At 34.3% G+C, this 15061-nt stretch overlaps 2 protein-coding genes and 2 pseudogenes across 2 annotated transcripts; 3 read left to right on the top strand and 1 right to left on the bottom strand.

Moving 5' to 3' along the window:
* Nucleotides 1–411: 411 nt before the first annotated feature.
* On the bottom strand, nt 412–2787 carry LOC132117190 (sialidase-3-like). The gene is made up of 3 exons (XM_059526295.1): nt 2740–2787; nt 2165–2397; nt 412–1962 (listed from the first exon to the last, which is right to left on the bottom strand). Exons 2-3 carry the CDS (start codon nt 2381–2383, stop codon nt 1000–1002), a joined length of 1182 nt encoding a protein of 393 aa, XP_059382278.1. The 5' UTR covers nt 2384–2397; nt 2740–2787; the 3' UTR covers nt 412–999.
* On the top strand, nt 2382–6114 carry LOC132116574 (X-ray radiation resistance-associated protein 1-like; annotated as a pseudogene).
* A 55-nt stretch (nt 6115–6169) lies between these two features.
* Nucleotides 6170–7793, top strand: LOC132117192 (uncharacterized; annotated as a pseudogene).
* A 726-nt stretch (nt 7794–8519) lies between these two features.
* LOC132117189 (chordin-like protein 2) lies at nt 8520–15061 on the top strand. Its single transcript, XM_059526294.1, has 11 exons — nt 8520–8698; nt 9472–9584; nt 9761–9854; nt 9960–10105; nt 10744–10837; nt 10988–11052; nt 11742–11910; nt 12014–12202; nt 12289–12465; nt 13118–13210; nt 14214–15061. Exons 1-11 carry the CDS (start codon nt 8602–8604, stop codon nt 14345–14347), a joined length of 1371 nt encoding a protein of 456 aa, XP_059382277.1. The 5' UTR covers nt 8520–8601; the 3' UTR covers nt 14348–15061.

Here is a 15061-nt window from a genome sequence, read left to right as displayed (position 1 = left end):
AGTATACAGTATTATTTGGCTGCCGATTATATCATGCAACACAATCAGTAAATTTTGATTAAAAGCATGACCAGATTAAACTTAATCATACCATATATTTTAATAACGCTAGTCTGTATCAGTGAAATATTGAATCAAAATAAGTCTACACAATCCAACATAATTAAGCAGCCCATATGACATAGAAATGAGTAGTTACCATCATACAGTCCTTTAACAAAGGTCAACAAGCAAATAATAGGCATTTGCCTACAATAAATACATAAATACAAGGTTAAGCATTCCTAAGACATGTATTAAGGCATGATTTAATTATGACATTAACTGCTTAATTTTTTAAGCCATAACAACTCCATATTTTAAGAGATGCTGGGACTTCACCTCAGATAAATTTATCTGAATTCAAAAATGTTTTGCATCCAGAATGTACTCACCCTCGCTCTCAAGATGTAGATGAGCTTGTTTCTTCATTGCAACGGATTCAGAGAAATTTAGCATTATCTACATTTTTCACGTATGGATCATCTTCAGTGAATGGGTGCCATCAGAATTAGAGTCCAAACAGCTGATGAAATATTAATTTATTAAACAATCATTTAGAATTATTCTCATGACCATTGCAAGTAAATTTATCTTCTGATTCAGTAAAGAGGACTGATTCGATGGTTTAAAAGTTAAAACATCTTAATGAAGGATTTGTTTATGACAAACAGCTTTTCATGTCACAAAATAATAATTGATGGACTGGAGTGTTATGGATTACTTTTGAATGATTGTGTTTAATCAGCTGTCGGAACTCTAATTCTGACGGCACCCATTTACTGAAGGATCCATTTGTGAACAAGTTGATATTAAGCAAAATTTCTCCAAATTTGTTCAGATGACGTAACAAACTAATTTATATCTTGGATGGCTTGAGGATGTACTAATTTTAGGCAAATTTTCATTTTGGGGAGAGTTATTTATTTAAAACTTGCCACAGGAAGTACTTTCATCATTTCAAGTGCACAATATATTGCTGAGTTTAAATTCCACAAAGGCTATTTCCTCAATCTCACTTTTCTCTCCACACTCCATGAGGCAGGCAAATCGCTCCTCAAACTGTGTCAAATCTGAATATCCACTGGGACCCTTATGGATGATCCATGGTTGGCACCAACCAGACGTTTTCAAGGGTGATTTGTTCAAGTAAACTCCAAGATCCTTCCTTTTCTTTTTATTTGTTGGATGGGAATAGAGTAACCATGTTTTTGTGTCTGACTGTGTCAAGCAATCATTTGGGCTCTTCTCCACTTCTTCCGATGGCTCAGGCACAGGGAAGCTCAACACACTACCCTGGCAGCCATGATGGGGCTCCACGAGTTTCTGAGCAACATGAGGGTTGTCAAAAGCTGACCCCCTGCTCTCACTTAAAGCCTCCACTCTGTGGCCACATGTACTACGGGCATTGCAGTACAAATGACTCCCATCAGAGTGGTCTATGATCTCAGCCATCTCACATTCGCAGGATTTCATTGGGATTTTTTCTCCCATCTGCCAGGTGACACCACAGTCATCACTAAAGAACGCTAAAGCATGAGGCCTGACTATGAGTGGAAAATGAAAAGGAAAACACCTACAATGTATGTAATAAACATAAGCTGGAATGATTAGTCTTCCCCTTTTCATCTGAATACCATGTCCTGGTCCAACTGCAAAAGTAGCCCAGTTGCAAATCTCAACTCCAACAATATTTGTTAAATCTGTTAACTTGCTCCAGTTTTGGCCATAGTCTGTACTAGTGACGTAACACAGCCGTACTTGGTTTCTACCCGTAGCAATCTGGTAAAACTCTGTGGTATTGCCCAATATGCAGACAAAGAACAGATAGATGGTTTTGGATTTCCTCTCATAGACTGGACATGGATTCATGGTGCGATGATCCGGCAAACGAGCAGAAGAGAGTGTTTGAGCAGGAGACCACTGAAAACAATGACAATTCATTCAATTGTGTATAAATGCTGAAAATTACACACTATTGTTAAAAAGTTTGTGGTCAGTAAGAGGTTTTTGTTTTTATGTTTTTGAAGTTTCTATGTTAACCAAAGTTGCATTTATCTGTACCTTGTAAACTACAGATATATTGATAAATAATAATACATAATATAGGAAAAAAGGAAACTACCTGAAGGGATCCATTTAGCAGTAATCCTCTTCTCATGACCAACACTTTTGCATCACTGTCACGTGGAGTGCTGCGCTCTTCAGCAAAGGCAAGGAAAGTCTGAGCATCACTGATGTAGATTAGAGCAGGAATCCTATATGTTTTACCATCCTTCTGTTGGAATAATGCTGTTCGTGCAGGCAGGGCATGCTGGGCTTTTGGGTGGCTTTTTGATGCCATGAGGCCAATCACTCCTAGAAAAACAAAAGTAGGTAAACATATACTGGACATGAAATGCAGTGGACTTTGGACTTTGAACTTGAGGCATTTCCATCCACAGATATCTAGACACTGCTTTGAGACGTCTTCAGAAAATGCTGTCCCTGCTATTTTTTAATAATAAATAGAAGTAGAAAATAAATATAACTATAAACCCATTAAAACGTAAACGTCCTGATCCCACATAGGCATACATGATCAACTGATACGGCGTCAATGATATCCTTTTAAATTAAAGATATTAAGATAAAAACTGACATTACAACGTACAATCACTTTGCGTTCCATATAACGTGTAATACTCCGTTTAAACGTACAGTACTGTGTAATGTAGATCTCCGTTTCCTGCTTGCTCTACTGCAGACAGCTGAGAAAGACGAAAGCGAAAAAAAAAAAAAGACGAAAGCGGAAACTAATTCAATGCATTGTGGGAAATGTAGTTCGAACTAACGCTGTACACTTATCTCATTCACTTGTATTAATTCAACTGTACCTTTTTCAAATTAATTTATCATTTAAAAAATTGTATTCACTGAATTCTCAAAAGAATCAATAAACGTGTAATAAATACTACATTTACCATATCGCGGTTGTTAGGATACAATTGTCTTGTTTGTAAAAATATTCGAGACAGAGCATATTGTAGAAGAGGCTCGGTCCAAGTTAATGTAAGTTACTTTTCTAGAGTTACTGAAGTATTTAATCTTAACGTTTGCGGTTAACGGTTTATTTGGTATGCATTTTATTTTTATTTGTGTGTGTGTGTGTGAGTGAGTGTTGTTATTGCTCACAACTTAATGTTGTCTAAGAAAGGCTCCCTGAAAGAAATGACAGGACTGGGGATTTACAAACTGGACAATGGACAAAGTTACCCTTCAAACTGTTTCTCAATAAGATAATTTTTTTCATCCAAACGAAGGTGATTTTTATTCCTTTGATGATAAAGTTCACATGATCCATCACAAATCCTTCAAATATGCTGATTTGGGGCTCAAGAAACATTTCTTATTAGAATCAATGTTGAAAATATTTGTGCTGCTTAATATTTTTGTTTCCTCATTATAGTATTTTCTTTTTCTCAGTATTCTAGCAGCATTCTATTCATTTGAAATAATAGACTCTATCGTAAGTTGATCAGTTGAATGTGTCCTTGCTGAATAAAAGTGTAAATTTCTTTTATCAGTCTCACTGAATATTGTGGAAAACACGTCTATGAACTCTTAACATTAATTAATAATTATAATAAATAAATAAAACTGTAATTATTAAACAGTCCATTGTAATATTATTTATTTTTCAAGGGGCTGCACACTGGCTTGTAGCAAACAGAAATACTTTGGAAGAGAGGTCATCAAAAGGGGAAAACATTTCAGGATCAAGCTTTGAAGTGCACTCTGGGAAACATGAAAAGAGATGACCAGAGAGTGCTAGCCACACTCTAGATTCTCAACTTTTTGTAAGAATGCTTATTAAATGTGTCTGTTAATTCATTGACTTGTTTAAAATGTGACATTGATGTTCAATTTCTCTTTTTATTCAGCATAAATGCAAACACTTCCACAATACTTCAGATTACATTGCATTGTGTGGATAAGCCCTCTGACCTCTGTTCTGTTAACATCAGTGGCCAGAATTTGCAAATGGTAAGCGCTGAAGCATTGTTTAAAGCTAGATTGTTCGATTAACCCAGCGGTTCCCAACAGGAGGCCTCAAGATGACATAAAATGTTTTAAAAAATGTTTTTAAAACAAATATTTCTCAGTGTAGCCATATTTGACTTATTTTAACCACAAAACTTATAGATTTCTACAATATAATTACTTATTTTACTATATTTCTGTAAATAAATTAAAATCAATTAATTAAATATAATAATAAAAAAACACATTTCCCATTACATCACAGAAGGATTTTTCTTTTTTGTAAACAGGTCAAACTTGAGGGTTTGGAACAATTTGATAACATTTGATAACCATTTAACTTTAGGTAATACAATATTTTGTATGTTTTATAATATTCACACACACACACACACACGGCTGGACCTTGTACCAGTCCTGGAGAAAAGTAAACGTTTACTGTAGTTCCTTCACAAGACATAGTTTTATAATCTTATATTTTTCATCAGCACAGAACAAGATGTCTCACTATTTCAAACTCTGGAGGTATTGATGCTTGATGACAACAAAACATCTTCTCTAGGAGTGTTTATGAGCCTCGCTAACTTAAAGAAGTAAGTAACCTTTTTTAGAGGAATAGTTCTCTCTGGTATTTGTGGAATGTTTAAATGAATTTCAGTCATATAACATAAAAGTCACATTTAGGTGCAGTCATTACAAGCAGTTGAGTAACATTAGGTAGTCTATCAAATCTTCTTGGTATAGACTGCCCTCTTGAGGCACAGCTACAAAATGTTCAAATAGAATTTTAACCAAAACAATGCTGTAGCCTTAGTTTTGTAAACATTAATGTGTATTAATTAAATGGCCCTGTTTTTTTATTTTGAGAAAATTTAAGTCATAAATTATAAACTAATAAATGAGGAAAATGCAAACAGGCAATGTAAGCTCAAACTGGAAATTGTATTTTTAAGAAACTGCATGAGTTTTTTTCCATTCTCTTTTAATTTTTGTTTTCTTATATAACTTTATTGTGCATTTAGACTTCCTCATCTCAACTTACAAGGAAATTACATCTCAGGAGTCCCATTCTTAGAACAGATGGCAACATTACAAGATGCACAGACATGCTCCATAAAGCATCGGACAGAATGTGAACACAGTGAATGACGAGAAGATAAAGTGTTAGTATATTTAATTAAAATAAAAAAGACAAATTTTAAGTAGGAAAACAAGTTGTTTACATGTTAATTTTTTTACTTTCTCTGCCAAATAGACTCTGATATCACAATGAGCCAGCGGAAAACCAGAAAAAATTGAAAGTAGGATTTTCTCTCTTATTTTTTTATTCTCCTGTTTACATACGTCATATCAATTACATTTTTTTTTCAATTTATCAGAGATATTTATCAGCATTTTACAGTCTAACTTGCATCCCAAATAGGAGGATAAAGCATGTCTCGAAATGCATTCTGGTCCCGTACAATACTAACATCAGAGAAAGGAGGATAGATGCGCTCAGGGTCTACCTTTTCCAGAACTTTGTCATCTGAATTTGGCCAACAATGAGGTCTGTGTATCACCTGCTTGTGGTTAAAAGGCATTTGATTTGCTACAAACATAGACAGCCATATGAAGTCATTGACAGCAGAGCTATTTGCCACTTCTTTCCTCTAGATAGCTGAGGAAGAGGCATTGTTGCCCGTGGCATTGTTTCCAAAGCTCAGTGAGCTTGTTATTCACTCAAACCCCTTGACAACTGATAGAAGTGGTAAGCTCATACATCCTCAGGCAGGCTCATTGTTAATGCATTAAATCAACTAAATCTGACAAAAAATAAAAATATATATTTTTGTGTTTTTCAATACAGGGGATCCACCAATGTTGACATGTTTTCTTCAAGACAAGCTGGGTATTAAGATAACACCCAAAAAAACAACCAATCTAATTTAGCGACATATACTTCCTAGACGAAAGGTGTCATAAATGCACAAGTTTGGATTTAGCCATTTATATTTTCAATATAAGTAAATCCTTTCAGAAGCAATTTACCCTCTACTTAAACTTTCAGGTAAAAACCACACTTCCAAAATTTCCTTCGATCACAGCAAATCAACATTCTACAGAAATGCTCTTCTTCAAGAAATGTTCTGGACAAGCTAATCCTCTACCCTTAGAGTATGATTTAACTCGTGCATTTGGCTTCTCGTCTCAAACAAGCATTGACGACAAGGAAGACATTGACATAGGCCAGGACCATTTTGACTTGACAAGTGCAGACATATTCTTTGAGACGAATCAAAATGCAGAGCCATTCTTTGTTACATAGGTAATATTTTTGCACCTAGAAACTAGCAGTTTGAATGATATGCATGTTAGAAAACTTTTGTTTTATTGAATTATCCAGATTAATGGCTTAAATGAATCTGAATACCAAGAAGATCCAGATGATTCAAAGGAAACCGAACTGGAAAAAGGCAGCAAAGCATGTCCAGAAAAACTGGTTGGTTATGAAATCAAACCTGAGCTGGAAATGCCTGAGTTTTCTGGTAGGAACTTTCCTAAACTCTGTTGTTGATCTCTTGCCGTTTGTTCCTTCGTGTTGTAATTGATTTCTCTCATTGCAGGAATTCAACAAGCCATAAGTGTTTTGGAGCACATGCTCAAGAACCTGCTTGTGTTTAGAGATTCTAAAGCGAATCTGGACCTTCCACAGAAGCTGTACACGGAAAGAGAGAAAAAGGTCATTCATCAGTTATATACAGTGCATTCAGCACGAAAACACAACATGTGCAATTAATAACATGGCAGAAACATTCTTTTCACAGATTAAAAATTTGCCTCCTTTGGGACCAAAGAAGTCGAAAGGAGAAAAAGTTGAGGAACTTTTTGCCCAAATAAAGGAGGAGAAAACAATAAGCAAAGTTCCATTAGGTAACAGATACTTCCTTTGTCATTTTATAGCAGGCTTTGAAATATACGTAGTCACTTATTTATTAAAATGACAAAACCATGATGGAATCCAATGTAATTAAGGAAGGCAAGCATAGTGATGCTATTCCAGCAGGAAATATTTTCCAACTGAGCAGCAAATAAATTTCATCAACTAGCACAAACTAGCATGTTTTACAGGTCAACTAACAAGCACACTGCAGAGATGTTATAATGATTGTTCAGCACTGTTTACTTTGAAATGCTCTATTTGGCTTTGCAGCTGTTCCTCTATTATTTCAACACTTAACAGATTGCTAGTGTGTAGGACTGCACTACATGCATGAACTTCAATGGACTGATTGTAGATATGCCATTTAGGAAAACCTCCGAACTACTATTCAAACTAATATGATAGATATTTCTGAAATTAAACACATCATTGCTCATAGAATGAAATTAATTAAATGCACTTTTATGTGTTCTCTATCCAGATAAGGTACTCGGAGGAGGGAATGGTATCTGTAAGGGAGAATACAAGGAAACACTGACTCTACTGAAGGACATGAAAAGGAAGTACAGGACTGTTTATCTGAACAGAGTGGAACGGGCAGCTCAGATTGAGACTGAGATGATGTGTAATCTAAACTAACAGGTGCTTTACTTTTTGCTTTTTCATGAATGAGTTCATTTTAGTTTGCAATAAAACACTATTAAGATATTGGGTAGATGGTGACAAATTGTGTGATCTTTGTGTCGATTACAAATAAACAGTATATATCATTCCTGTCAGATATATTGAGTTTGCAATAAATATATTGTCATCATGTGCTAAGAGCTTATATATCTAGATGGGCATGTGTTTTACGTCTCATTCTTCTCTGAAATTAATGGTATATTCCCTGAGGGATGGCCTCTAACACCTTTTCACATCAAAATCACCATTTATTCATCCATCCATCGATCCAAATGATTTTTAAAATCATTTTTATCAATTTACTATTATTATTTTTAAATATGACATCAGTTTGGCTGTTGGCCCTATATATATATATATATATATATATATATATATATATATATATATATATATATATATATATATATAACAATTTCAAACTTATTTGAACTACAACATCAATTAACATGTTAATATATTTATTTTAATTACGATAATTTGTAAACTGCTCCAGAAAATAATTACATAATTTTATTACATAAAAGCTTATCAGCACAATATAAGTCCATATACTGATACCGTGCAGCAGCAACTCAATTAGTATTTTTTTTAACTACTGTCAATATTACACACAATTTGTTGAATTACTTTTTTATATAAAACATTTTTCTAAATAAACATATATCAGAATTATATCAGATTTGATGAGTTTAAAGCAGTTCACATTTTCCATAATTGATTCTTCCCCAATTTTATTTATTCATTTATTTATTTTTGGTAATGTTTCTAAAATAATGTTTGTTCAACACAACGAGCAAGTTGGTTTTCCTGTAGGAGGCGCTTTAGATAAAAACCTAGAAGCGCTACAGAAACTCCCACAGACCGTCGTAGTTATAAAGTGCGGAGAAGTTTGAGAAGACAAATCCTGCAAGTCCACAGTTTCCTGGAATATGAAGAAAAGAATGACCTACTTGAAACATCTTTTCATTTTGGTTACAATGCGATGCTTCGTTCAGGGTGAAACAGAGGCAATACGACCAGCAAAAAGTAAGTGACTCCGTCAAAAAAATGTTTTATTGGTAAATAGGCATCACACTTCGTTGCATCATTCTGCCAGCGACACGATTCAGTTGTATTGACAATGTGTGATGAAGTTATATATTACAACTTTATTACGGCGCTTTAAGTGTTTCAAAGTCATTCAAATTATTGTCATTGCGTGAAAAGGTGTCTTTTATATCCTTCATTAATATGTGTAAACAACGATATTATTATTGTAGTTAATTTCATTAAGACAACAACAAAACCCAGTAACTTTATTTATTCATCCTTTTTCTCCATAAGGATGCCTTTTTTTTTGTCTCCCTAGCCCATGTTTGCTAATAATGTTGTCATTAGTCTCCCTCACTATATTTTGCAGAATTCAGTGAACATAACATTTTTTTATTAAAAAGTCTTTAAAAATAGTGTCTCCAAGTTAAATGTTATAATCATAATTTCTCCTTAAAATGATGCACAATTTAAAATATAACATATATAAACTGTCATAATGGCTTCATCATCCTCTGAGGATTTTTTTTTTTTTTTTTTAAATGATTTATCACTATCTTGTATTTTGTCAGCTTTGTTAGTAAGAGCCCGTTATCTGCAGTAGACAACAGTTTAATGTTATGGTGTCATCTTTTAGTCTCATGACTTTGAGAAAAATGGCTAAATAAACTGCAAAACTGTCAACCCTGTTTTATGTATAGAAAAAAAAAACATTTATAAATAATGCTATTCTTGAAAATCAAATAAATATATGTTTGTGTTGCATTCAGTGTCAGGTTTTTTCTGCACTTTTAAAGAGAAGACATACAGGCCAGGAGATAGCTGGCACCCCTTTTTGGAGCCCTTTGGATTCATGTTCTGCATGCTCTGTACTTGCACAGAGGTACGTATCCAACTTCCAAGTCTAAAAAATTACTTTTTAAAGGTTTTTTTTTTTTTTTACAATCCCAGAGGATCTAATGTTGCAATTTTCCCATACAGTCATGTAGGTGCATGCACATGTCAGTAATGTGTAACATGTCAATGTTTCTGTCTACTTTCATGTGGGTGTACATATAGTCTGGTCATGTGAAATGCAACAGCATCAAATGCCCTGTTCTGCGATGTGAAAATCCAGTGACTAACTCACAGCAGTGTTGCCCTCGTTGTGCAGGTAAAACATCACACTTTTCCAGATCCTATTGTTTATGTAAATTGATATGAATGATTCGAATACGTTCTTATTTGAAATGTCTGATAGCTATTCTCATAATCCCAGATGAGCACAGAACTCCTGCTGGTCTGCGGGCCCCCATTAAAACCTGTAGGTATAATGGAAGCTCTTATCAAACTGGGGAAACATTTGCCAACCATGAGCTTTTCCCATCCCGTCAGTCGAACCAGTGTGTCATGTGTACTTGCTCTGTAAGTATTTATGTTTTTTTTATATATAATTATTGTTGCTGTCACCATAGTACATCATTAAACATAGGGATCTAACCTCAAACAGTGAAATCCTTTATAATAAAGTGTTTTGAAAGATGGCATCGCAGAGCAGGCGTAAATACAGTATTTCTGTAACTGAAACAGTAGATGGAAGTGCTAGCAAATCCAAACTCTTGGGTTCCATGTATACCATTTATACAGTGCAAGTCGTTTTGGATAAAAGGCTATGCTTTTAAAATGAAATATAATGCTCAGTTAAACATTATGCATTCACCATATAACCTATTTCCTGAAAATAGTGAATATAGTTATATAGTTTCATAGACACATAGATTTTAAAATAAAATCAAATAATAATGTCCTATTAAAGAAATGTTTGGCTTTAGGATCTATAAAACCATGCATAATGCAAAAAAGGTTACGTCTCCTTCCACAGTTTCCTATGTTATTAAAACTTTCATGACCTGATTTTATATTAATAAAAAAAAATTCAAGTAATTTATCCTTGCTTTGCCCCATGTTGTCATGCACTGATGCTGAGCTGCTGATTTGAATAATTTTGTAAATTTCTGATACTTAATATATATATATTTTAATCTCATTCTTTTCTGTTAAAGAATGGGAATATATTCTGTGCATTGAAAACTTGTCAGCCCATTACATGCTCCTCACCAGTGTCAGTCCCAGATACTTGCTGCTTAGTATGCAAAGGTGAGAATATATGTGCAATTAAGAGTATTTTAGCTGTAAATGCTAGTGAGATATATATATTTTTTAATTGGATGTTACAAGCTGTATTCATGTTTTAATTTCACCCCTGATTGGGATGATTAAATAACATTGTCTCCTTTGAATAAACAGAAAGTGCAACTGATATCAATTCTGCATCATTTGAGGACGGAGGACAACAACTGAACAGAGGAGTTGTACGTATTAAAATTTTCAGGGGACCAACTGTACTCTCAGACACGGTATCAGATATCTCTAAATTATTAAATGATTAAAACTCATCAAAACTTGATTTGTTTTGCACAGTCTACATGACTTCTGTGATCGATTGATAGCTTATATATATAAACATATCTATCTGTCTATATATTTATATATCTATCTATCTATATATAGCTTTTGAGGAACATTTATTTGTACAATCTCTCATTCATTTTTGTATTGCATTGCATTATATGTTTCGCCCCCACCACCCCATAATAAACACTACAGTGCTTTGTTTATAAAACTAAGCATAACAATAGATCATCTCAAAAATACAGATTATTTGAAAATATAGTGACAACTGATATTTATATGCATTTTTAAAAAGTCTGCTACTGTATTAGAATTTCATCTAACTTTCTGGCCATGTAAATATCATCAGTTGGAACAAATTGCCTCTAAATAAAATTGAGGTGTTTTTTCCTTCTTGAGTACGAGTCTTCATATTCTCATATATCATAATATATGAGCCATTAAAGCCTGATGTATATTCTAGATTTTGTTTTGTTTTAATTCTTTAGTATGTCAGATTTCACAGGGTTGTTTTATTGTTTCATACCATGCTAATCTATATATTGGTCCGGAGTTACAACATTTGTTTTTATGTGTCCTGAAACACAAGAGGCATTCTGTGGATCAGTGTGCTGCGGAACAGGTCAGGGGTCGCTCAGTTAGGGCCACGCCGTCGACACTGCGGGGGTCTCCCCGAGGCCTCAACCTACAGACCCTACACCTCAAAGGAGCTTCTGAAACTACTGTTAAAATTCTTCTACAGCGCAAACATCAGAAAGGTAAACCGTGATGCACCACTCTTTCCAAAAATCAAGAACCGCTCATCAAAATCCAAAAGTCATGTCCTGTCAAAGTAACATAGGGTTTCTGACTTTTTCTAAGCTTGTGTATACAGCGGCAAGACGTATTCTCATGGTGATGTGTGGCACCCGGTGCTGGGGAAGGTCTTGGAGTGCATCCTGTGCACCTGCAGGGATGGCTTTCAAGAATGCAGACGCATCACATGTCCCAACCAGTATCCATGCCAACATCCCATAAAGATAGAGGGGAAATGCTGTAAGATTTGTCCAGGTAGGCATACTGTATCAGTGATATTATATTTGCAATGATTTAAACTTCATGGTTTATCAGTGTGTTTCTTTCAACTTGTTTTCCAGAGCTCAAAGCAGAGAATAACAGGACGGGGTGTTACCTTGCTCACGACAATAACAGTCTCTTGGTGTATAAAGTTGAATCCCCATCAGCTGCTCAGTCAGAAGATAAAGTACGTATGATTGCCATTGAGAGACAAGGAGCCACGGAAGTAGAGGTGCAAGTCTGGAAAACGGTTGAAGGTGATTCAACCAAGTTCTAAGATTGAGCATCAACAGGTTTTGTTACTTTTGTGCATTCAGTACAGAATATTTCAGACTTACAGTATGAAACACATCATTTCTATAAGTCCCGGAACAACCTATCGTTTAGGCTGAAAATAGAAGAAAAGATTCTTTCACTTTACCAGATTTCATCTAAATTCTTAGTCACTGACCTAGATTTTATAAATCAGTTATATAAATCTTTGCCAGTTCTCAGCTGCAAGATAAGGTTGTGTTTTATAGCACTGGAATGTTATTTGTAATGTGAAGGTAACAATCCGGTTCTTTTTGTTAACATTTGTTAAATAAATGAATCAACATATAATAGTGAAAAGTACTTCTGAAGCATTTATGAATCTTGGTAAATGTTAATTTTAACATTGTTGTTTAAAATCAAAAGTTGCATCTGTTAATATTATTGAACACACCTGAGCTAACAAACTAACAATGAACATTTGTATTTTTTATTAACTAATAAGAATAAAGATTAATAAATACTGTAACAAATGTAATGGTTGTTAATGCTAGTTAATGCATGAAGTAACATTAACAAATGTGACTTTATTTTAAAGTTTTACCTTGTTTTTTGTTAGTTTTTTTATACCTTAAAACTGTCTTCTAACCTTTGCAGGTGTTTTGCATCTGATGGAGACAGGTGACGTTCAAAAGAAAGACCTCATAGACTATCCGGAAAATTACATTTTGCTGACTACATTAGATGAGGGTATGTTTAATTAATTTCATTTCACCAAATTAGATTTGCATTAGTTTTTGAGTTTTTTCTTTATGAGACACAGAAGGTCATGCAATACACAGTACCACATATTTAAACATTCATTCATGTGTTTTGTTAAAGTTGAGATAAACATATTCCTCAACCTACAGTATGATTTAAACAGCCCTGAAAACACAGAGACCAGGGACGAAACTAAATATTTGAGCTTAGAGTATTTACAGCTGCCAGGAAATATGAGAAGGTGAAGGAGACCAAAGGAAATTGAACATGTCTAACATGAAAATTAAAGAAAGGTTTTTGATTTCCTTTTTACAAATGTTCTGTCTTAACTATTTCAGCAAGTCACTCTTAATGCATTTTGGTGTGCATTGGCTGTCTTTCAGCTTAAATGTTGAATTGCCAGACAGACTAAGGCCTGTTTGACACGGCACACTAAAGAAATCCGTATGATTTTTGCCATATGTATTACAGTATTCTCAGAAATAATTTTTTATATATAGAAATGCAGTGCTATGGAAGTCCATTTCCAATCCAGGATAAAAAATAAAAATGATAAACTGTTTTATATCTCCCAATCTGACTTTTTCTGTGACGATTATGAGACTTCTGACTATATATTTATATATACATTTATATTTATATACATATATTTATATCTCGCATTCCTTTTTTTTTCTGCCACAGTTTAAAATTGGTAATTGTGACTCAACTATTCTTTTTTCTCACAATTGCAAGTTTTTATCTCGCAGTTCCAACTTTACATCTCGCAATTTTCTAAGAATTGTGAGATAAAAGCTCAGAACTTGGGAAAAAAGTATTTTTTATGTTTCGATCCCATGGCAGAAACAAGCTTCATTACAATTCAAATGCAACTTTCAAAAACCCTAATGCATTTATGCTTCGCTATGAAACAGGCCTTTGATGTAAAACTTCGGCATGCAACTTAATTTTTCCCAGTTTGGATCGTCCTTTCCTTTTTATGTTTGCACAGACACTTGGAGAAAGTTCAAAGAAGAAGAGGACAAGCAGAAAGACTTGAGTAAGATTAGGAGCTGTGAAGACGGGATCAAGGAAGTGGTGAAGTACTTAAACCCTGAACAGCTGGACAGTCTTTGCACTTCTTAGACTCCTCCCCACACTAACACTGTGCCATCCCAGTCTGACACTCATTTTATAACTAGAAGAGCACACACCCACACTCACACAATGTGCATGTAGTACAAAACCAGATGCTGGCAGCAGGTAGTCTAAAGATCTCGTTTATTACTATGAGTCAGTTTAGCGCAAGTCTTTATGAGTTTGACATCCCAGAATTCTTTCTGAGACCTTGTTTTTTTTTCCAGAGGCCTTGAGGACAGTCATTTTTCGAGTTGAAAAATGCACGTTTGATGAGAAAAGTGAGTGAATATATGCTATTTGGCTGGAATTATAAGGAAGTACAAGTTTAAAACAATCATCATCATTAAAGGAAATGATGTATGTAATTTTAGCAAGCATCCACTGTATGTACATAAGAGGAAAAACTAAGGATGATGTAGACAGCATATTGGCCGGAATGCTTTTATAAAGTTGACGTAGGCCACTCTTCTTAGTTATGCGCTACTCATATATGTAACATGGATAAACTAAAAATACACTATTTATTGTAAAGTCAAAACAGCCAACCTCTTTAATTCCATAGAATATTTTTCTGCCTATCTTCTATTCAGAAAATGTTTTGCATTGTATGTATGTAGCGTGTGTATTGATCTGATTATGTATAACTTGTATGCACTTAAAATGATGAGAAATATATTGGGCTGGTGTCCTGACTAACTAATATAAAATTGTATTGAAAGA

Source organism: Carassius carassius, chromosome 36, assembly GCF_963082965.1.
Source record: "Carassius carassius chromosome 36, fCarCar2.1, whole genome shotgun sequence".
NCBI lineage: Eukaryota > Metazoa > Chordata > Actinopteri > Cypriniformes > Cyprinidae > Carassius > Carassius carassius.
The sequence above is the reverse complement of the archived record's forward strand: the minus strand, read 5'-3'. Positions and strand labels throughout refer to the sequence as shown.